At 51.7% G+C, this 22,512-nt stretch overlaps 1 protein-coding gene across 1 annotated transcript in view; it reads left to right on the top strand.

Moving 5' to 3' along the window:
• Positions 1–2,274: 2,274 nt before the first annotated feature.
• Positions 2,275–22,512, top strand: part of GPR137B (G protein-coupled receptor 137B) — a 57,423-nt gene continuing 37,185 nt past the window's right edge. Inside the window, exon 1 of the mRNA XM_068982371.1 lies at positions 2,275–2,661. Within this exon, the coding sequence (XP_068838472.1) occupies positions 2,293–2,661 (369 nt within the window). The 5' untranslated portion in view covers positions 2,275–2,292. The remainder of the gene's footprint in view (positions 2,662–22,512) is intronic.

Raw genomic sequence — 22,512 nt, 5'->3', positions numbered from 1 at the left:
GCAACCTCATGGACTATACAGTCCATGGAATTTTCCAAGCCAGAATACTAGAGTGGGCCTTTCCCTTCTTCTGGGGACCTTCCCAACCCAGGGATCGAACACAGGTCTTCCACATTGCAGGTGGATTCTTTACGAGTTGAGCCACAAGAGAAGCCCAAGAATACTGGAGTGGGTAGCCTATCCCTTCATCAGCAGATTTTCCAAACCCAGGAATCGAACCAGGGTCTCCTGCATTGCAGGTGGATTGTTTACCAACTGAGCTATCAGGGAAGCCCTGGAGTTAGTGTATAAAGAGGAAATTTGGACACAGAACACATGTGAAGACGAAGGCATCCTTACATAACTGTCACTCACGTCACTTGTTTCTTGATAGTGGTGGTTTACTCACTAAGTTGTGTCCAACTGTTGCGACCCCATGGACTATATAGCCTGCGAGGCTCCTCTGTTCATGGGGATTCTCCAGGCAAGAATACTGGAGTGGGTTGCCATTTCCTTCTCCAGGGGACCTTCCCCACCCAGGGGCAGAACCCAGGTCACCTGCCTTGCAGGTGGTCTCCTGCATTGCCGGCAGATTCTTTACCAACAGAGCCACCAGGGAAACCTTGTTTCTTGCACCCACCCTAGTACTGAGTCCATGGTGATGTGGTTAAGAAAGACTCTCTGGAGGAAGTAACCAACCCCCTTACAAGGAATAGGATTTGGCCAGCTGTTGGAGTAGGGGGTGGAAAGGTTTCCTTGGCAACAGTAGTTAAGAGGTGTTAACATTCATTAACACCTCTTAAGGGACAAGTCAATGAGGCGAGCTAGGGTAGGAGTTTGGACTTTATCCTCAGAACAATGAGGGGCAAGCGAGAAAGGGAAAGGAGAGAGTAACTAGAAAAGGAGCTTGACACCAAAGACACCTGATGAATCACCTGAAACGTATGAGCAGGGTGCAAGCACTAAATAATTGGTTGGAAAAGCATGGCTGGTCGATGTTCCACCGGTGCGGGGCCGGGAGGGGGAGGACGCTGTTTTAACGAAAGAGAACACACGATTAGGAACAAAGTCGACTATTAACTTGAGATGAAAAAATAAATCACAAGATATTACTGGAGTCTTGGAGATATCAGTCTCTTTCTTCTGTTTACCGAAACCGCTTGCCTAGAACGGCTTCCAGAGGGCAGCTTGGCGAGCCCTCTCCTCCACGGCACTCTACAATTCCAGCACCCTTAAGGTGATGCTGGAGAGGCCCCCTTGGGATGTAAACTGAGTCATGGCCTCCGAGGAGCGACTCCTCTGCCACGGCAAAAGGAGAGGGCTTGTCTCTCTGATGCGCAGACCGCCCTGCTGCACGGGTGGCAGGGGTTGCATCGGAATCAGAGGCGGTCACCCGCACTCTGAGGTCGGGGGTCTCCCTCCGCTGCCCCAGCTGCTTTCCCGGGAGGTGAGGGGTGAGCATCCCCAGCCCGCCGCGGGAGCACCGTGTGGGAAGCACCGTGTGGGAAGCACCGTGTGGGAAGCACCGTGTGGGGCGCTCCCTGTGGCTCTCCGGGAGAAAACAGACCTGCTTACCACCGAGACCAGGAGGCAGTCACAGGGACCATTCTTTTCCTCACCCGGCGTATACAAACCTGACCTCAAAAACACAAACCCTGTCTTTGGCATTTCTGGATTTAGAAATAAACATCACTCCAGTATGAAAAAGGAAAAACGGCAGTGACTTCATTGCCACAGAGTCGCAAAGTTTTATTTTGAAAGTTAAAAAAAATGTTTTCTGTAACGTTTGTCGCTGTTGAAAGAAAATAACTTCTTGTTGCAAAACAACAACTAACCATCAGCCGAGAGCGCGGGGCGCGGGGGTCTGCCCGGCGGGCGACGCTGCAGCGGCTGGCCCTGGGGGGCTGCAGGCGGGCGGCGCGGGGGCGCGCGGGGCGGGGGGCGGGGCCGGGCGGGAGGGGCGCGGGGGCGCGCGGGCCGGGGGGCGGGGCCCCGGGGGCCCGGCGGCCGGGCCGGGGGCGGGCCGGGGGGCGCGGCGCGCGGGGCGGGGCTCGTGGGGGCGCGCAGGGCAGAGCCGGGGCGCGCGGGGCCGGCGGGCGCGCGGGGGCGGCGGGCGCGGCGCTGCCAATCGCAGACAAAGGCCGCCCCAGTGAATCATGTGGTGCCGGGGGAGGAAGTGCGGCTTGTTTTCTTTCCTCCAGGCGCCCGGCTCCGGGTGGAGCGCGATGCGCGGAGACCCCCGCGGGGGTGGCGGCGGCCGCGAGCCCAGATGAAGCCGGAGCGCGCGGGCCGCGCCGCAGCGCCCCCGGCCCGATGGAGGCCCCGCCGTGGGACCCCCTCCGCAACGACTCGCTGCCGCCCACACTGACCCCGGCCGTGCCCCCCTACGTGAAGCTCGGCCTCACTGTCGTCTACACCGTGTTCTACTCGCTGCTCTTCTTGTTCATCTACGCGCAGCTCTGGCTGGTGCTGCGCTACCGCCACAAGCGGCTCAGCTACCAGAGCGTCTTCCTCTTCCTCTGCCTCTTCTGGGCCTCCCTGCGGACCGTCCTCTTCTCCTTCTACTTCAAAGACTTTGTGGCGGCCAACGCGCTCAGCCCCTTCGTCTTCTGGCTGCTCTACTGCTTCCCCGTGTGCCTCCAGTTCTTCACCCTGACGCTGATGAACTTGTATTTCACGCAGGTGAGTCGCGGGAGGCCGCCCCCGCCGGCGGGAACGCCTGGGGGTGCTCACCTGGCGGGGGCGACGGCAGCCGCGGGAGCGGGTCGCAGAGCCCTGGGGCTGTGTGCGTGGCGGGGGGGTGTGTGTGGAAAGCATTGATTCTGGGGTGGTCCGAGCCCTGTCCCACCTGCAGGCCTTTGTCCCAGGTAACGCCGTCTCATTCCCGAAGGGGGAGAAGGGGAAGGGAAAGGAGAGTGAGGGCTGGCGGCCACCCGTCATCCTCTGCCCGCAAGTCGGCATCACTCAGCGCGCAGGGCGCGGCAGCATCTCCGTGCACACATCAGACTCGGTACTGATGGGAGATGTGCCCACCAAGGAGACTGGCACTCCAGTTTCCCCTCTGCCCCCTCGTCCCAAAGCATCTGACCACCAGCCTGGAAAAGTCGCTGCCACCTTGGCCTCCAGGTTGGGGCCAGACGCTGGCTTTTTTGAGGACAGAGTGGGACTGCCCTGGTTTGGATGGAATGTTTGGAGCCTCCAGCCTGGGAGTCCTGCTGAAGGGCAGCCTGCTCACTCATTCCACAGGATTGCTACACAGCCGTCGGGGTAGCACCCAGCTCCCGAGCTGATGCCTCGAGAGCTCAGGGTTGCCCTGAGCTCATCTGAGAGGCCCCGAGAAAAAGCCGAAAGTTTCCTGGCGCCCTTTTACAGGCACTGGGGAGTCGTTTTATGAGCAGATTGTTAATAAGCTAATGGGAGAACGTGCGAATTGACTTGGCTGCTGCGACGCTTGCCTTAAGTACAGTAATTGGAAAGTGTCTCGCAAAGAGCGTGTGAAGTATTGTATAAAGGTGTAATAGCACAATACTGTCATCAGCAGCAGCATCTCTGCTTCCCATTAGCTTTCCAAGCACTAAAGTGTCCATTTTCACTAGGACCCTGTCCAGAGGGAAGGCCAATGATATCACCTGGCAAGGGGAGTTTAAGAACTGTCGCTTGGCTAGACGCTTTGTGCCAGCAAGTATTACATTCCTTTCAATAGTGTCCTTATTTATTAAAATACTGTTGGGGCCTCACCTTCCAATGCAGGGGGTGCAGGTTCGATCCCTAGTTGGGGAGCTAAGATTCCACATGCCTTGCAACCAAAAATTCAAAACATAAAACAGAAGCATTATTGTAACAAATTCAATAAAACCTTTAAAAGTGGTCCATATCCAAAAAAAACCTTAAAAAAAAATGCTGTTGTTGGAAAAAAAAAAAGGAAGAAAAGGTAGAATAAGAATTACTCTGGTGTAATGGGAGCCCCTGAATGACAATTTGGAGGAAATACTTTTGGCTAAAAGCTAGCATAAGTAGCTATTGTAATTTTATCAAAAGGGATCTATAGATAAAGCAGTCTCCTCCGTCCAATGTATCAGCATATTTTCCAGTCCACGAGTCATGTATGTCATCTGTCCAAATACAGCTTTTAAATCCAAAAACCAGTTCAGGCAGTCAGCTACAGTGCAGACACTCTGACTTCTTTTTTTTTAATTGGATCCAAAGCGGGTGATTCCAGGAAGATTCAGAAGTCAGGTATGTTGATGTTCCTTCAAGAACTGTGACAGTGGTCTGATGGCATGTTGTGGTCAGGTCCCTTTTTGAGAAGGAAAAAGGACAGCTTAGAGCAGGGCCCTGGCTGTCTGGTAGTCACATGCAAAGTTTGCGCTCAGAGCTGGATTAGGCGCAGAGCCACACATTTTCTGCACCATCTGCTGGTTGGCGAGTAAATGCTGAGTGAGGGAAAGAGTGACCAGGCCAACAGCCTCGCAAGCCGAGAGGCCACAAGCCACCGCCCTGGCTTCTTGATGACTCCCAGGTCTTGTTTTCTTTATATCTCCAGGGTGGCTGGCAGGAGGAGGTGGTACTAACTGCTGGCATCACAGACACCCTGGCAGATGAGCTGTTTCCTGGCTTCCTGGCAAATAGTCTGATACTTCCAGGGTGTTTTAAAGGGGTCGCCTTTTGACTCCCAGCTCCAACATCCCTCTCCCCCGACCCCTCCCATGTGCCTTCTGTTAGGCCAGGCTCTTCAACTACTGGAATGGCTGGGGGAGCATTAAGGATTACTGTGGCTTGAGCCCCGTCTTAGAGAATGTAAATCAGATTTTGGAGGCTGGTGGGTAGTGGCTAACAATGAAGAACCCTGTGCTGTGTGCTAGGCACGATTCTGAGCGGTCTTATTTATTCTTCCCAACTACCCTCTGAAGGAAGGATGGATGGTGTCCTTGTTTTTCAGAGGAGGGCCAGGGAGGTTATATATGACTCCCTCAGGGTCACACGGCCCTGGAGCCAGGAGTCACACCCACATCTGTGACATCAGAGTGCCAGGCTTGTCCTTCATGGTACAGTATTTGAAACATCTTACAGTGGGAAAGCGTACCCTCCTGTGAATGTCACATCGTGTCCTCTGGGAGCTTGGCATCCAATTGAGGAGATGCCAAGTATACATCCAACACAGCTGAGTAATAAGTCAAGGGATTTAAGGGAGAGTATATTTCAGTTCCGAAGACTGCAGGAGATTCCTCTCTCCAGCTCCTGGTGGGACTGGTTCAGTCATTAGCAGGCTCTGTGTGTCTGCGTCTGGCTCCGAGCGTCTGAGCTCTCCTTGAAGCCCCAGGCACTGAGTTGTTTCCAGCTCCGGGCCCTGCTAGGTCCAGCAGACTCCTGCTCAGCTCCTGCTGCTCTAGGAGTTTGCAGGGCCGAGGCTGGAGTGGAGGCATACACTCCAGAATCTGTTCTTCTAGCTCAGTGCTCATTTGCTTTTTAAAGGGGTCTTAGAGGGGGCAGGACCCTGAGACCTGAGGTGCACAGGGGTCTCTGTGCATGAGGTGTGGTAAGCCCTCCGCCCACCAGGCTATATGGTAGACGCACCAGGGCCAAGGCCACCAGCTTCTGGGCCAGTGAAGTCCCCTGCGAGGTAGGTCTGTCTGTAGAACTGTCGGAGGGTCCTCGCAGCTCAGTGACACCTGGGTGGGTATGTCCCCCAGCTGTCCCCCACTAGAATTTTGGGCCTGGACCTCAGACTCCTGGGGTTCCTGGGTGTGAAGGAGTGTGGCAGGCTCAGCTTCCCCCTGGTGCAGCCTTGTCTTGACCCCTGAGACAGACTCCTACCACTACAGGCCGGTTTGAGGAAGGAAAAGAAGTGAACCCTCCCATGGAAAGAGGTGGTTTGATTAACAGACAGTGACGCAGGAGCCAGCACCTACTGTGCCTTAAGAGTGTGGGTGGGAGGATGCAGGGGCTTCCCTGTGGGCTCCTGAGGCTCTTGCTGGGGGCCAGGCAGTCATGGTGGGGCTTGGATCTCATGGCGGGGGCCAGGGAGTCGTGGTGGGGCTTGGATCTCATGGCGGGGGTCTGGGGGTAATGGTGGGGCTTGGATCTCATGGCGGGGGTCTGGGGGTAATGGTGGGGCTTGGATCTCATGGCGGGGGCCAGGGAGTCATGGTGGGGCTTGGATCTCATGGCGGGGGTCTGGGGGTAATGGTGGGGGTTGGATCTCATGGCGGGGGTCTGGGGGTAATGGTGGGGGTTGGATCTCATGGCGGGGGTCTGGGGGTAATGGTGGGGGTTGGATCTCATGGCGGGGGCCAGGGAGTCGTGGTGGGGCTTGGATCTCATGGCGGGGGTCTGGGGGTAATGGTGGGGCTTGGATCTCATGGCGGGGGTCTGGGGGTAATGGTGGGGCTTGGATCTCATGGCGGGGGCCAGGGAGTCATGGTGGGGCTTGGATCTCATGGCGGGAGTCTGGGGGTAATGGTGGGGGTTGGATCTCATGGCGGGGGCCAGGGAGTCATGGTGGGGGTTGGATCTCATGGCGGGGGTCTGGGGGTAATGGTGGGCGTTGGATCTCATGGCAGGGGTCTGGGGGTAATGGTGGGGGTTGGATCTCATGGCGGGGGTCTGGGGGTAATGGTGGGCGTTGGATCTCATGGCAGGGGTCTGGGGGTAATGGTGGGGGTTGGATCTCATGGCGGGGGTCTGGGGGTAATGGTGGGGGTTGGATCTCATGGCAGGGGTCTGGGGGTAATGGTGGGGGTTGGATCTCATGGCGGGGGCCAGGGAGTCATGGTGGGGGTTGGATCTCATGGCGGGGGTCTGGGGGTAATGGTGGGGGTTGGAATTCATGGTGGAGGTCTGGGGGTCATGTTGGGTGTTAGAGCTAATGCTTAGGGTCTGGGGGTCATGGTGGATTTTGGAGCTAATGGTGGGGGTCTGGGTGTCATGATGGATGTTAGATCTCATGGTGGGAGTCTGGGGGTCAAGGTGGGGGTTGAAGCTCATGGTGTAGGCCTAGAGGTCATGATGGGTGTTGCATCTCATGGTGGGATCCTAGGGGTCATGGTAGGTGTTAGAGTTCACAGTGAGGGCTTGGGACTCGTGGTGGGCCAGGGAGTCATGGTGAGCTTGCAAAGACCTGTGAATCAGGGGATGGAGCCTAAGGAGCCAGCCCTCCTTGGGCTCTCTGGGCAGAGCTGGGTTACTGACCTGCTGTAGGACAAGGGCGGCCCTAGTGCCCTCCCTCCGGGTTGGAGCAGGTTAAAGGAGTCTCTCATCCCCTCCTCTCCCTCTCCCTCAGTTGAGATGCTCTGCCTCATCTTTCAATAGCCAGAGCCCAGACTGGCCAAACCGCAGTCCTGAAGGTCAGGCCCCAGCACTGGCTCGGCTCTTCATTACCCACTGTGGCACTGAAATGACTTTTTCCTCCAACCGGCAACTTTCATGTTTGTCGAATGGCAGTGGCACTGGGCCTCTCCTTGGGAAGAGGTTGGAAGTCCCTGGTTCCTCACGGCTGCGGCTCCTGACCCCAAGAGCTGATGGGCCTGGGAGGTCCAGAAGCTCCACCTTCATTCTGCTCACAGCCAACCGAGGCCTCGAGGATCCTGGTGATTTGTCCGGGGTCCCCAGCTAGGCACACAGAGCCAGGAAGAGTGCTTGCTGCACACAACAACCCCCGCCCCCCGCCTCCCCTGGCCCCTTGAAATGCATCCTGGTCCTTATCTCTGCTGACAGGAAAGAAGGAAGCATCTGAAAATCTAATCCGGGGACCCTGTCTTAACCTGCACCAGGAAAAGGGAGGAGGAGGTGGGACCTCAGGCAGGAGTGGATCTCGCTGTGGTTCTTGGCAGTCCATTTCATCAAGAACGTTGACTGAATCTGTTGTGTGCCAGGCCCTCATCTAGGAGTTGTGAGGAGGGAAGCTTCTAGGCCTCTTGGTGATTATGAAGAAGTAAGAAGCTTAGGAACACACAGGGCAAGTTTGTTGGTCCCCAAGGATATTATTTCAGAACCGGGGCCACACAGTCGCACAGGGGTGGGGGATCCTCACGTCTGCACCACACTGTGGCTTCCTGACCCCTGCACTGGCTCCTTGTGGTCGCCCAGTGGGCTCCCAGCTGCCAGAGCTGTGTGTGTGGTATGTGTGTGTACACGCCTGTAGTGTGTCCATGCACACACGCAGAGGTTCATGAGACGTCTTCCTTATTCGCGTTCAGTCTACCATTCATCACCAGCAGCCCCCAGGAAGTCAACTCCTAATTTTACTGCTAAAAATCCCCCACCCCCCCAAACCAGCTTTCTAATTTTACAGCCCAGTCTCCTCAGATCTTTCCTCGAAGCTCTTGCTCTTTGTTCTCTTTGGCTGCTTCTGTGTAGTAGGGCAGCAGCATCAGGGGAACCGAATTTCACGCCCTCGGCCCTTATGGGAAAAGTTAGCCTCCTCTCAGCATATCTGAGGGGCTTCCCCAGTGGCTCAGTGGGTAAAGAATCCACCTGCAATGCAGGAGACACGGGAGAGGCAGGTTCGATCCCTGGGTCAGGAAGATCCCTTGGAGGAGGAAATGGCAACCCTCTCCAGTATTCTTGCTTGAAAAAGCTCATGAACTGAGGAGCCTGGCGGGCTCTCATCCAGAGGGTTGCAGAGAGTTGCACATGCCTGAGAGGCTGAACACACACGCAGAGGCGGACGTGACCGAGAGCCGGAGTCTGGGGCCCCCACTCTCTCACGCCTGTAAGCTTTGGCTGCATCCTTCTGCTTCCCTGACTTTCCCGCGGTCAGACAAGCAGGAGCTAGCAGGGAGGCAGAGAGAGAGCACTGTCCTAAGGCTCTTGGTTGCTCAGGTGGGCTGTGCTGGCATGTCCAACGGCAGTGCCCTCCCCACCAGAGGGCTGTGCGGTACCCCATTCTTCGGTCCCCAGAGCCATCAGCTCGGAGGCACGGGGTGAAGCACCGAGGGGCGGGATGATCGGAGAGCAGCATCGGTGAAATAGACAGCCCCTCATCCGAATGACATCCCTCGGTCTTAGGTTTTTGAGAACGACATAGTTTTTGATCCAAAATCCACTGTCGTCCCCCGATTTCTGATTGTCTTGCAGCTCCAGGGAGAGGAGAGAAGCCTCTCGGTTGTGGGTGTGGCGGGTCAATTTTCTCCAGACGGATGGGCTCGGCACACAGTGCTGACCATCCCTGGCACGTATGCGCCCCTGGAGGTCTACAGAAGCTTGTAAATATTTTTCTTTTGATTTATCCCATGGCTGAAGTTTAGAGTCTGGTAACCTCTGAGGACAACAGATGACCCCGTGGTTTTAGTGGCTCGTTTCCTTAAACTTGGGTGTGGAAAGCACAGGAAAGGAAGTCGTGATGGTGTCCACATCAATATTTTAGGCCTTGTAGCTACATATGATCTCTGTTGCGTAATTTTTTTTGTTCTTTTTAGACATCTCTTTAAAAAGGTTTAAAAAAAAAAGCTTGTCTAAGCTCGTAGGCCATAGGATAACAGATTGCAGGCTGGACTCAGTTCTTGGGAGAAACTTTGGACAAGTCCAGTGTGTGTCACCTTGCTGTTTTGGGGGCAGGTCCTTCGGGCACTTTAGAAACAAGCTATAACAGGCCGTGGCTTCTCGTCTCCTGGTTACAGGGTCATTTACTCAGCGAACACATCAGTCACCTGTGCGCAGGTGTCCAGGGTCAGAGACAGCTGGATTTGTGCCCCGAGGGGCCCCAGACTGTAGGGGAAGACAGACACAAACAGAGCCGCATGCCACCCACGGGGTCCTCTCCCCGCCTGCAGAGCCTGGGGAAACACAGGTGAGGGGCCTTGGGCTGGATCTCTTATGATGTCCTCCGGTCCCCGCCTTTTAATGACACACCCACCAGCCAGGCTACATAGTGTGTAAAACACAGGGTAAATGTCTACAAGGGCTGAAATCAGCTCTCTGGCCTGCACCCTGCCTCATATACCCTCCCCCTGCTACCCAGACCTAAGAGATGCCAGAGGTCGTGCTGCCCATCAGGTGATGTGACGGTCTGTGGGTGATGTGTGACCAGGAGCAGAGGCACGTGGGCTGAATGGGAGCCTGGCTGGCCCCTGAACCCTGATCCTGAGTCACACAGTCTGTGGACATGAATTTGGAGATTCATTTCATTCACTCGACAAGTGTGTTCTTAAAATTGGGGTGACATTCACATGCCGTAAAATTAACCATTTTAATATGTACGACTTAGTGTGGCCTGTAGTGCATTGACATTTTTATGCAATAGCCACTGCGGTTCAGTTCCAGAACATTTTCGTCACTCCAGAAACATCCTCCATGCTCATTCAGCAGTCAGTCCACTTTCCCCGCTCACCCCAGCCCCTGGCAAACACCCGTCTGCTCTGGATGTGTATGCGCGCGTGCATGCTAAGTCGCTTCAGTCGTGTTCGACTCTTTGTGACCCCGTGGACTGTAGTCTGCCAGGCTCCTCCGTCCATGGAAGTCTCCAGGCAAGAATACTGGAGTGGGTTGCCATGCCGTCCTCCAGGGGATCTTCCTGAATCAGGGGTCAAACCTGAATCTCTTATGTCTCCTGCATTGGCAGGCAGGTTCTTTACCTCTGGTGCCACCGGGGAGGCCCCCTGTTCTGGATACTTCATATCAGAGGGATCGTACACTAAGTGGCCTTTTGTGTCTGGCTCCTCTCACTTAGCATGATGTTTTCAGGGTTCGTCCATGTCATAGCTCCTTCTTTCTTAAGGCTGGATGGTATGCCACCGTAAGCATCTTCCACAGTTCACTTATGTGCTCATCCTTGGAGGGACACTTAACACATTCTTCTGAGGCCTGTTATTCCCTGCAGGCTGTGCAGACTGGGTAATGGTCACATGTAGTTCCTGCCTTCAGGGACCTTGACCTTGAGTGGGGAGAACAGACCACGTAAAGTCTGTCTCTGTGGTGCCAGCGGCCCCTGTGACTTAGTGACAGTCCTTATGGTGGTGACACCATGAGTGAGATGTTTCCGATGGAAGGTGGGGCCTTAATTCACTCCATCATCTCTGTAATTCTGCCTGCAGGACACACACTTGACAAAGAACAGGTGGCTTTGCTACTTGTTGTCATTGTTTAGTCGCTAAGTCATGTCTGACTCTTCTGCAACCTCATGGACTGTAGCCTGCCAGGCTTCTCTCCCCATGGGGTTTCCCAGACAGGAATACTGGAGTGGGTTGCCATGTCCTTCTCCAAGGGATCTTCCCAACCTGGGGATCAAACCTGCGGGATTTCCTGCATTGGCACTGGGGAAGCCCCTTGCTACTGTTCAGTTCAGTTCAGTTGCTCAGTCATGTCCGACTCTTTGCGACCCCATGAATCGCAGCACGCCAGGCCTCCCTGTCCATCACCAACTCCCAGAGTTCACTCAGACTCATGTCCATCGAGTCAGTGATGCCATCCAGCCATCTCATCCTCTGTCGTCCCCCTCTCCTCCAGCCCCCAATCCCTCCCAGCATCAGAGTCTTTTCCAGTGAGTCAACTCTTTGCATGAGGTGGCCAAAGTCCTGGACTTTCAGCTTCAGCATCATTCCTTCCAAAGAAATCCCAGGGCTGATCTCCTTCAGAATGGGCTGGTTGGATCTCTTTGCAGTCCAAGGGACTCTTAAGAGTCTTCTCCAACACCACAGTTCAAAAGCATCAATTCTTCGGCACTCAGCTTTCTTCACAGTCCAACTCTCACATCCATACATGACCACAGGAAAAACCATAGCCTTGACTAGACGGACCTTTGTTGGCAAAGTAATGTCTCTGCTTTTCAACATGCTATCTAGGTTGGTCATAAGTTTTCTTCCAAGGAGTAAGTGTCTTTTAATTTCATGGTTGCAGTCACCATCTGCAGTGATTTTGGAGCCCCAAAAGATAAAGTCTGACACTGTTTCCACTGTTTCCCCATCTATTTGCCATGAAGTGATGGGACCAGATGCCATGATCTTCGTTTTCTGAATGTTGAGCTTTAAGCCAACTTTTTCACTCTCCTCTTTCGCTTTCATCAAGAGGCTCTTTAGTTCCTCTTCACTTTCTGCCATAAGGGTGGTGTCATCTGCATATCTGAGGTGATTGATATTTCTCCCGGCAATCTTGATTCCAGCTTGTGCTTCTTCCAGCCCAGCGTTTCTCGTTGCGACTGTTAGTGTGAGTCAAATCCTTTTACCCTCCTTTGTTCACGGCAGCTTCCTGGGATCTAGGCCACCACCAGGGATGCAAAGGTGGGAGAGCTGGCCCTGACCCTTGGGGCCCCTGTGAGTGGTGCCACCCCTCCCACAACACACTGCTCTTCCCAGGGTTGGTGGCACTCATTGCTTCCTCTTGAGTCGTCCCTACTTGGGTTGTGATGTTCTCAGTTCCCATCCTTGCTTCTTTTTTTAATTTTTATTTTCAGATTTTTGGGGCCATCCCACATGGCATGTGGGATGTCAGTTCCCCAACCAGGGTTTGAACCCACACCCCACTGCATTGGAAGCACAGAGTCTTAACCACTGGACCACCAAGAAGCTCCCCTTCATTGCTTCTGATGGGATGTGAGTTTGTTCCCCTCCGCCCTGGTCGTTGCTGTATGTGCCCCTGCCTGTCATCCCACAGTGAGTTGGGGGCAGTCTAGCTGCAGACCTGTGTCTGCTCCCATGAGCAATTTCTGTCACCACATTCCTTCTCTTGGAGGGGGTCCCACTGGCCATTCTCCGGGCAGGATACTGGAGCATCCTCTGACCCTGTCTAAGTCTGTTTGGCTCCTACAACGGAACACTGCAGACTGGGGCAGCTTCAACACCAGATGTTTCTTTTTTTTTTCTTTCTTTCTTTATAATCAATCCATTGCTTTCTTTTTTAATTTTTGTTTTATATTTGAGTATAGCTGATTTACAATGTCATGTTTCAGGTCTACAGCAAAGTGTTTCAGTTATACATGTATCTATTCTTTTTCAAGTTCTTTTCCCATTTAAGTCATTACAGAATATTGAATAGTGTTCCCTGTGCTATACAGTAGGCCCTTGTTAGTTATCTGTTTTAAATATGGTGGTATGTATATGTTAATCCCAAACTCCTCTAATTTATCTCTCTCCTCCCAGCCTTTCCCCTTTGGTAACCGTAAGTTTGTTTTCTAAATCAGTGAGTCTGTTTCCATTTTGTAAATAAGTTCTTTTGTATCTCTCTTTTATTTCAGTTCAGTTCAGTTCAGTTCAGTCACTCAGTTGTGTCCGACTCTTTGCTTTAGATTCCACATATAAGTGATGTCATATATTGTCTTTATCTGACAGTATGATAATCTCTAGGTCCATCCATGTTGCTGCAAATGGCTTTATTTCCTTCTTTTTTATGACTGAGCAGTACTCCATTGTATATACATACCACATCTTCTTTATCCATTCATTTGTCAGTGGACATTTAGGTTACTTCCATGTCTTGATGATGAGGTGTGTATATCTTTTGGAATTTTTTTTTTCCAGATATATGCCCAGGAGTGGGATTGCTGGGTCATATGATAGCTCTGTTTTTAGTTTAAGGAACCTCCATACTGTTTACCGTAGTGGCTGCACCAATTTACATTCCCACCAGCAGTGTAGGGGCATTCCCTTTTCTCCACCCTCTCTCCAGCATTTATTGTTTGTAGACTTTCTGATAGTTGTCCAAGGACGGGGTGTCAGCAGGGTCAGGTTCTAGCAAGGGCCTCTTCCTGCCTGTGGACGGCCAACCTCTCATTGTGTCCTCACGTGGTAGAGAGCAGAGAGAGGGCTCCTTGAGTTCCTTTTGATAAGAGCACAAATACCACCTATGAAGGCTCCACTCACGTGACCTCAGTGCTCAGAGGCCTCACCTCCTAACACCATCACCCTGGGGGTTAGGATTTCAACTTGTGAATTTCCAGGGGATGTAGAGTTCAAAATAAATACCACCCTGCTTCCAGCAAGGACAAGAGAATTCTCCTTCTTTCCGAGGCAGACAGTTATTTTCTGCAGGAAAAAAATAAACCTGAGGCTTCTTCGCTGTTAACCTATTTTGTAGTTATACATCATTTGCTTCGAGGATCAGGGTCCAGTGGTGAGATAGCACGATGCTGCTGTAGCCACACCAAAACCTTCCTTCTAGCGCCTTGGGGTCTGGCTGGCTGGTAACCCATCTAGGCTTCCCAGGTGGAGAAATGTATCCTGCCATGCAATGTGTCACCTTATTTAAGCACATTTAGAACAATTACGGGTAGGGCCCTGGCTGGTAAACTGTGAACTGGGATGATGGCAGGAGCAATTCAGAAACATATAACCATGATGGTAACCTTGTGTGGCCACAGCCCTTCCCATTCATGAGCCCAGGGAGGGAGATGTGTGCCAGGAAGGCTCATGGGCCTTGTTCCATCTCCACCCACACCAGTGAGGGGACCTGGGGAAGCCCTAGGGGTGGCTGGCCCCACGTCCCTTCCCTCTTTCGCAACAGTTTGGGCCCATCTCCAATTGAAGCAAGACTGCCAGTCCCTGTGGGGCTGCCCTCTTGAGAATTTTGCGTCACAGTTTGAAAAGCAGAAGTCACTGTGAGGAACTCGAGTTCTGACCCCCTTATCTTACGAGAAGTACTGAGGCCCGGGAAGGTAAAGTGAGTTTATCAGGGACGAGAAGAAAAGCAGGTTCAGGGAATTCCTGGAAGTCCAGCAGTTAGGACTCAATGCTTTCACTGCCGAGAGCCCAGGTTCAGTCCCTGGTTGGGGAACTAAGATGCAGTAAGCCGAGTGCAGCCAACAACAAAAATGGCAAGTTCACGGCAGTCTGGCCAGCCTCACACCTGGATGCAGATGTTCGCGTGGTGAGAGAGGCCACTGGAAAAAGCAGGGCAACTGAAGGCAAGTTTGGTGCTGTGTTAAGTGACTCTGAGCGTGTTTGGACGAGTGTACTCTCCAAGGCCTTGAGATGGTCGCCAGCCCTCGTGGGTGGTGCCTGCGGGCCTGACTTGGCCACTGTGGAGCCAAGAGCTTGCAGGGCAGCCTGGGTAGATGCTGGTAGATGGAGCCGCGGTTCAGTCGATGGGGACAGGGAGGCTCTGGTGAGCCGCTGGGGCAGGGCTGGAGGAGAGAGGAGCTTGGCTGAACCACTGGGAACTAGAGGAGGAGAGGCACTTTCAGAAAGGGAGGGGGCAGGTGGAGACGCCCTTCTCCACTGAGACCTCATCCCTTCATTTATGAGGGGGCCCTGAGAGGAGTGGGGGGGTAGGTATGAGGCTGAGCTCCTGTCTCCTGGGGCTCCCAGGCTGGCTGTGGGGGTAGGATGCAAACGTGCATGAACCTAAGGAGGGCTGTCAGCTGCTGGCTCAGCTGGACAGGACAGGACTGGGCAGGAAAGCTCTCAGGAGGGCAGGTGAAGGCTGAGGATGCTTCCAGGGAGTTCTGGGCTTTACTGAAGCTCAGAGAAGAGAGTCATTGTTGATCCCGAGATCACATGTGAAACATGCATTCTCAGTCATGTCCGACTGTCTGTGACCCCATGGACTGTAGCCCTCCAGGCTCCTCTGTCCACAGGATTCTTCAGGAAGAATATTGGAGTGGGTTGCCATTTCCTCCTCCAGGGGATCTTCCTGACCCAGAGATCAAACCCCTATCTCTGTATTGGCAGGTGAGTTCTTTACCACTGAGTCACCGGAGAAGCCCCTCGCATATGAAAGCAGCTCACCTAAGGGGGCCTCTGTGTCTCAAGGGTCAGTGTGAGACTGAGCAGTGAGCAGGACTTGCTTCTTGAACCCTGCACTTGCCAAGTTGAAAGGCAGGAGGTGACAGGGTGAGGACCTGAGCTTGGGAGCCAGTCACCTCCCTGGGGGCCTGTGACACCCAGCCAGGCAGGGACACAGAGCATGCCTTGGTTCCTGCACCCAGAATGACATGATGTGGACAGCATACTCCTTTTTCTATCATGGGGTTCCATGGTTTTAAAATTTTTTTAAAATATTTTTATTGATTTACAGTGCTATTTTAGCTGTTGATAGGAATGCAAACTGCTACAGCCACTATGAAGAAGAGTGTGGAGATTCCTCAAAAAACTGGGACTAGATCTGCCATGTGACCCAGCAATCCCAACGCTGGGCACACACCCCAAGGAAATTAGAATTGAAAAGGATACATGTACCCCAATGTACACTATTTATAATAGTTAAGACGTGGAAGAAACCTAGATGTCCATTGGCAGATGAATGGATAAGGAAGTTGTGGTACATATATGCAATGGAATATTCAGTTCAGTTTAGTTCAGTTCAGTCACTCAGTCATGTCCAACTCTTTGCGACCCCATGAATTGCAGCACGCCAGGCCTCCCTGTCCATCACCAACTCCCGGAGTTCACCCAAATTCACGTCCATCGAGTCAGTGATGCCATCCAGCCATCTCATCCTCTGTCGTCTCCTTCTCCTGCCCCCAATCCCTCCCAGCATCAGAGTCTTTTCCAGTGAGTCAACTCTTCACATGAGGTGGCCAAATTACTGGAGTTTCAACTTCAGCATCAGTCCTTCCAAAGAACACCCAGGACTGATCTCCTTTAGAATGGACTGGTTGGATCTCCTTGCAGGCCAAGGGACTCTCAAGAGTCTTCTCCAGCACCACAGTTCAAAAGCATCAGTTCTTCGGTGCTCAGCTTTCTTCACAGTCCAACTCTCACATCCATACATGACCACTGGAAAAACCATAGCCTTGACTAGATGGGCCTTTGTTGGCACAGTAATGTCTCTGCTTTTGAATATGCTGTCTAGGTTGGTCATAACTTTGCTTCCAAGGAGCAAGCATCTTTTAATTTCATGGCTGCAGTCACCATCTGCAGTGATTTGGAGCCCCCCAAAAGATAAAGTCTGACACTGTTTCCACTGTTTCTCCATCTGTTTGCCATGAAGTAAGTGATGGGACCAGATGCCATGATCTTCGTTTTCTGAATGTTGAGCTTTAAGCCAACTTTTTCACTCTCCTCTTTCACTTTCATCAAGAGGCTCTTTAGTTCCTCTTCACTTTCTGCCATAAGGGTGGTGTCATCTGCATATCTGAGGTGATTGATGTTTCTCCCGGCAATCTTGATTCCAGCTTGTGCTTCTTCCAGCCCTGCGTTTCTCATGATGTACTCTGCATATAAGTTAAATAAGCAGGGTGATAATATTACTCAGCTCTGAAAAGGAATGCATTTGAGTCAGTTCTAATGAGGTGGAGGAACCTGATGCCATTATCCAGAGTGAAGTAAGTCAGAAAGAGAAAGACAAATGCTGTATATTAACATACATACATAGAATTCAGAAAGACGGTACCGACAGTCCTGCATGAAGGGCAGTGAAGGAGACACAGACATTAAGGACAGACTTTTGGACTCAGTGGGAGGAGGCGAGAGTGGGATGATTTGAGCGAATAGCATTGAAACATGTGCATTACTATATGTAAAATAGATGACCAGGGCAAGTTCGATGCATGAAGCACTCAAAACCTGTGCTCTGGAAAAACTCAGAGGGATAGGGTAGGGAGGGAGGTGGGAGGGGTGTTCAGACATGGGGAGGGGGCACAGGTATATCTGTGGCAGGTTCATGTTGATGTATGGCAAAATCGTCACAATATTGCAAAATAGTTACTCTCCAATTAAAATTAATTAATTGAAAAATGTGTTTCAGGTATACAGCAAACTGATTCCATTTTACATATATCTATTCTTTTTCAAGTTCTTTTCCCATTTAGGTTTTTACAGAGTACTGGGTAGAGTTCCCTGTGCTATGTCATAGGTCTTTGGTGGTTGTCTATTTCATATATCCTGTGGCTTTAAACACATGGCCAGTGTCCACTGACGTAGAGACGTCACCCCTGCCTCTGCGGTCTCAAAGAGGAGACCTGAAATGCTGGACCCATCTTGCTCTTCTTAAGGGATTGCTAGAGTCGGACACGACTGAAGCGACGCAGCAGCAGCAGCACAGAAAGGGAGACATCTGCATTTGGATTCAGCAGACTCCAGAAATGAACAAAATGGAGGTCGAGCCACCCTGCTCTGGTGAATGAGGATGCTCAGCATGTGGAAACACAGACTAGTGACTGTCAGCCAGGGAGCCCGGGGCCTCAGGCTTTGCATAATTTCCCCAATATATCAGGAAGTGGGCAGCGCAGAGGGATCACGAGCACACATGGTGAATGTGTCGGTGGCTCCTAGCCTTTTCGAGTATGAAAGTGCCTTTTATGGTCAGGAGAGCATTTATGATCACAGTTTGGTAGCTGTGCACTTAGAGCTGTGGTTTGAGAGCAAATGCCGGGACCAATAATAATCAGATCAGCAGAGGCCACACACGTAAACACTGAGAAGGTGTCTGATAGGTGAGTGCTCTGTGTGAATTCACCTCATCCTCAGAGAAACCTATGAGATGGGCACTATTATTAGTTTCATTTTACAGATGAGGTTCTTGAAGCAGAGAGAGGTTTGGTAACTTTTCTAAAGTCACACAGCTGATCACTGGTAGAGCCAGGATTCAAGCCCAGGGAAACCAGCTCCAGAGTCCACACTTTTTTAAAGGTTTTTTTTTTTTTTTTTGGTGTGTGTGTGTGCTTAGTCACTTAGGCATATCTGACTCTTTGTCATGGTGACCCTGTGGACTATAGTCGTCAGGGTCCTCTGTCCATGGAATTTTCCAGGCAAGGATGCTGGAGTGGGCTGCCATTTCCTTCTCCAGGGTGTCTTCCTGACCCCGGGGTCGAACCTGGGTCTCCCATGTCGAAGGTGGATTCTTTACCATCTGAGCCACCAGGGAAGCCCCTTTTAAGTTTTATGTATATCTAAATATATCCTGCATGGGTTGCAGGATCTTAGATCCCTGACCAGGGATCAAACCTGGGCCCTATCTCTGAGCTGAGTCCTAACCACTGGAGTTACCAGGGAATTCCCACACTCTTAACAATTCTTAAATGTCTCTCTGCTGAAATGGACACACATCTGTGACCTACAGACAGTGGGCTACCGCCCTTAGTGAGAACACGTGAATCGAGAGCCACGTGTTTCAGCATCGATATATTGCAAACTCCTCATGACAGGTGAGCAGACAAGTTGTAGAAGGGGATGGAAAGCATTGATTCAAAGTGAGACGCCATGCAAGATCGGACTATGTGTTATTTATCCTCTTAAAAAGTAGAAGCCTGCTGGCTCTCAGAACACCAGAGTGAGGTGGACATTCTCTCTGTTCTGAGGAATCAGAACCAAGGAGAGAGATGCTGGGGGCTTCAATAGTGTTTTTTCTTTTTTAATTAGAGGTAAAATTCAGGACTTCTCTGGAAACCCAGTGGTTAAGACTTCACCTTCCAAAGTAGGGGGTGTGGGTTCAATCCCTGGTTGGGGAGCCAAGATCCCACATGCCTTGTGGAGAAAAAAAAACATAAAACAGAAGCAGTATTGTAACAAATTCAATAAAGACTTAAAAAATGGTCTACATCAAAATAAAATCTTTTTAAAAAAAGAGAAAATGCCCTGGAACAAGCAGAGCAGTGTCAAAGGAACTGAACCTCATGGTGGGGTCAAGAGTTTTGGTTAGGTTATTTCTTTGTGTAGGTGACACGGTTTATGGTAAAGTTTAAACCTACCATAAATGTGTAACATTTTCAAATGAATTTTCATACATACACTTAAAAATAGTATGGGGGTGGCAGAGATTGGTTTAGACATGGGTCTGTGTTTGGTGCACGCAGGGTTGCAGACCCTCTCAGTTGCTCTGAGAGTCTCCAGGGGCCTTAGCCCCCCGGCAGGATCACAGATGCAGGACCAAGTGTCCAGCCTGGGCCTGGGATCTGGAGCCTGTTCAGGGTGGGAAGGTTGCAAAGCGTCCACCTGCCTGTTTGCTTCTGAGGGGACAGCCCTTCAGGAGGTGGTGGCACCAAAATGGAAACTGTTGACATGGGTCATGCCTTGGGGAGGGGGGCGGGGGCTGGAATTTGTAAAGCAAAATGGCTACCTAGAGAAATTGTGAATCAAGTACAGGTCTGGAGGCACAGTGCTTCATTGAGCTGTCACGGCCGCTGCCTCTGGGGACAGAAGAGGTTACTTTTGTTTAGTTTCGCTTAATGCACAAGGGACGCTGTCATCCCCACAGGAAAGAGCCACAGACCTTTCTGCCAGAAACAGCCAGTATGACCGGAGGAGAAATGACCGTGAAGCAGTGAAGGCCAGCTGGGGTTGGTAGAAGGAAAAGGCAGGAAGGCAGGACTTCAAAGGCTGGGAATAGAATCAGTGAGGCAGACAGGGGCTGTAATTTATGAGGGGAGGGAGGCCCAGGGCAGCGGCCACTTCTGGAACCTTTGTGCCTCTGTCAAGAGAGTACGTCATAGGCTGCGGCTCTCTGGGCCCTCCTGCGTCATCTGAGAGGTGATGGGAAGGGCCTGAGGTTGCCAAGAGGGCACAGAGCCTGCATCTGGGTGAGGGGCTGGTGGGGGAGTGAGGAAAGTGGGGAGGGGCGAGCTGGGAACCGAGGTGGGCTCTCCCCTCCCCCAGCCTCCTTCAGGCCAACTTGGGGATGATAGTTCTGCTTCCCCAAACCTGAATTAAATCTTCAGGATGTCACTTGACTTTCCTGTCGTGGGCATCTGTTCTAGGTAGGACTTTTAAAGGCCATGGAAATGATGCTGAGACCAACAGGCCTCTGTGAGAGGAAGATGCATTATTCCCACCACAGGATGGGAGTTTCCATGGAAACTGCTGCTCAGCTCCTCTCTGTCTTCTGCATCCCTCCCTCCCTCTGCTCTGTAATCCCGGGGCCCATGCTGCTGATCTTAAACCTGGTCCTAGTTCCCTTGAATAATCTCTCTTTCATTTCACAAAGACGTTTTTAAAGAGTAGATGGTGCTCTAGAATAGACTCCCCGCTCCCACTTCCTCTTGCCTCCTTCCGTCCAGCGATCCCCACTTCCTCCTCCAGGCGCATTCTCATCCGCCAGAGCCAAGCCCAGCTCTCTGCAGTTATCCTGTCCCTCTTCTGGGCTGCATCCAACACCCTGATGGTCCTACACCTGGGTTTCCTTCTCCCCATTTGCCCACCCATGTGCTGTTCCCCACCCCTCCCCAACCTGCTCCTTTCCTGCCTTTCTGCTACTTTATGTTGATTGAGACAAATTCAGACTCTATACAGTTCCCCATTTAAAGTTCAGTGTTCACAGACTTGTATAGCCATCACCACCATCGGTTTCAGAACATTTTTAAAAAGTTGAAGTATTGTTGATTTACAAAGTTGTGTTGATTTCTGCTGTACAACAAAGTGATTCAGTTGTACATACCCACACACTCATATACATATATACACACACACACACAAACATACATACACTCTTTTGCATTCATTTCCATTATGGTTTATTCCAGGATGTCAAATGTAGTTCCCTGTCTATACAGTAGAACCTCGTTTATCCATTCTAAATGTAATAGTCTATACCTGCTAACCCCAAACTCCCAGTCCATCCCTCCCACCCCCTCCCCCTTGGCAACCACAAGTCTCTCCTCTATGTCTTTGAGTCTGTTTTGTTTCATAAAAGTTCGGAACATATTTTGTCACCCTTAGAAGAAATCCTGGAACCCTTAGCAGTCACCCCATATCTCCCCAAGCCCCCAGACCCAGGCATCCTCTAGACTACATTTTGTCTTCGATTTCCGTATAAACACCCACCTCTGTTTTCACAAACTTCTCTCTGAACCGCTAGCCGGCCCTTTGACTCTGGTCCCCTCGTACCCCGACCCCCGACCTTGAAGCACAGCTCCGATTTGTGATTGTGTTGATTCTACTGAAATCTTCTGTGATCTCTTACCAGGGACATGCACCTGCCTTAACTGACTTCAGGTTGCCTCCTCCTTCCTTTCCTGGACTTGCATCCCAGCCTAGCCTGCTGCCGCCCTGACCCTTCCCAGGGAGTCCAGGTTCCCCTCAGACAGCCTCATCTCCCCATAATCTCATTTCCTCATATTTCACACCTCCTCACATCTCCTCACACCTCCACACATCTCCTCACACCACCTCACACCTCCACACATCTCATACTTTTTCATGTCTCCTTATACCTCTTCATGTCTCTCACACCACCTCACATCATCTCACACCCCACACCTCCACACATCTCCTCACACCTCTTCATGTCTCCTCACACCTCCTCATGTCTCCTCACACCACCTCACATCATCTCATACCCCACACCTCCATATATCTCCATATACCTCTTCACGTCTCCTCACACCTCCTCATGTCTCCTCACACCACCTCACACCTCCACACATCTCATACTTTTTCATGTCTCCTTATACCACCTCACATCTCCTCATACTTTCTCACACCTCCTCATACCTCTTCATGTCTCCTCACACTACCTCACATCATCTCACACCCCACATTTCCACACATCTCCTCACACCTCCTCATGTCTCCTCACACCACCTCACACCACCTCACACCCCACACCTCCATATATCTCCATATATCTCCATATACCTCTTCACGTCTCCTCACACCTCCTTATGTCTCCTCACACCTCTTCATGTCTCCTCACAGCACCTCGCATCACTTCACACCTTACACCTCCACACAT

The sequence above is a fragment of the Capricornis sumatraensis genome, chromosome 10 (genome assembly GCF_032405125.1).
Source record: "Capricornis sumatraensis isolate serow.1 chromosome 10, serow.2, whole genome shotgun sequence".
Classification (NCBI taxonomy): Eukaryota; Metazoa; Chordata; class Mammalia; order Artiodactyla; family Bovidae; genus Capricornis; species Capricornis sumatraensis.
Note: the sequence above shows the minus strand (reverse complement) of the source record. Positions and strands in the feature narration are given on the sequence as shown.